Consider the following 695-nt stretch of genomic DNA (forward strand, 5'->3'; position numbering starts at 1 on the left):
ATAGCAAGTCCCTCATTGTCATATTCTCCGGCTCCCCCCAAAAAAGCATGGTCCGGTCCAGGAGTAGGAGTGACAGGAAGGTCAGGGATCATACCATTTGTATGTGCGGGGGTGCTATAATTCACTGTGTCGTACAGGAGGTTCTAGCTTGTGGGACAGAGCGGTGAGGACCTTGTCAAACTTCTCATAGCGCTCGGCCTGGCTTCCTTCAGAGCCACGACTGCCCCATAAAAGCCTCATCTGAAACTCTGTACAGAAGATTTCCAGCACCTCCTTCCTCTCCTGGAAATCTGTGTGGAGACAGATTGTGAACAACACATAAAGTATGTAAAAATAGGACTAGTGCACTGCAAATTACAGTATGTGCCAGAATGCTATATTGTATATATCTTCAAAGTGTACATCCATGCATGGTTTTTAGGCTAATATTAGTAAATTATTATTTATTAAGTTCAGTTTAATAATTGTGTCTAATAGTAAATACTTGGATTTGATATTTTTGTTAATAGTTTACCCTGTAGTTTGCTCTCAGCGTTGGTGCGATACAGTCCTCCATGGTGAGCGATGGTTCGTGCTGCTTCCAGGTGACTCATGACCACGTCCACTCCAGACTCCACGCTCTCCCAGGACTCCAGCGCCTCGCCTGCCGCCACACCGCGCTCCAGCAGCGACAACACCGGCACCACGTGAGGGAA

At 46.8% G+C, this 695-nt stretch overlaps 1 protein-coding gene across 1 annotated transcript in view; it reads right to left on the reverse strand.

Annotated features, from left to right (window-relative positions):
- Positions 1 to 16: 16 nt before the first annotated feature.
- LOC107686416 (SH2 domain-containing protein 3C-like) overlaps positions 17 to 695 on the reverse strand; it is a 54,826-nt gene continuing 54,147 nt past the window's right edge. The window contains exons 12-13 of the mRNA XM_016483388.1: positions 515 to 695; positions 17 to 290 (exon numbers count right to left, since the gene is read on the reverse strand). The exon at positions 515 to 695 is cut by the window's right edge and continues 19 nt beyond it. Of these exons, the coding sequence (XP_016338874.1) occupies positions 115 to 290; positions 515 to 695 (357 nt within the window). The 3' untranslated portion in view covers positions 17 to 114. The remainder of the gene's footprint in view (positions 291 to 514) is intronic.

The sequence above is a fragment of the Sinocyclocheilus anshuiensis genome, unplaced genomic scaffold (assembly GCF_001515605.1).
Source record: "Sinocyclocheilus anshuiensis isolate Anshui unplaced genomic scaffold, SAMN03320099.WGS_v1.1 scaffold838, whole genome shotgun sequence".
In the NCBI taxonomy this organism is placed as follows: Eukaryota; Metazoa; Chordata; class Actinopteri; order Cypriniformes; family Cyprinidae; genus Sinocyclocheilus; species Sinocyclocheilus anshuiensis.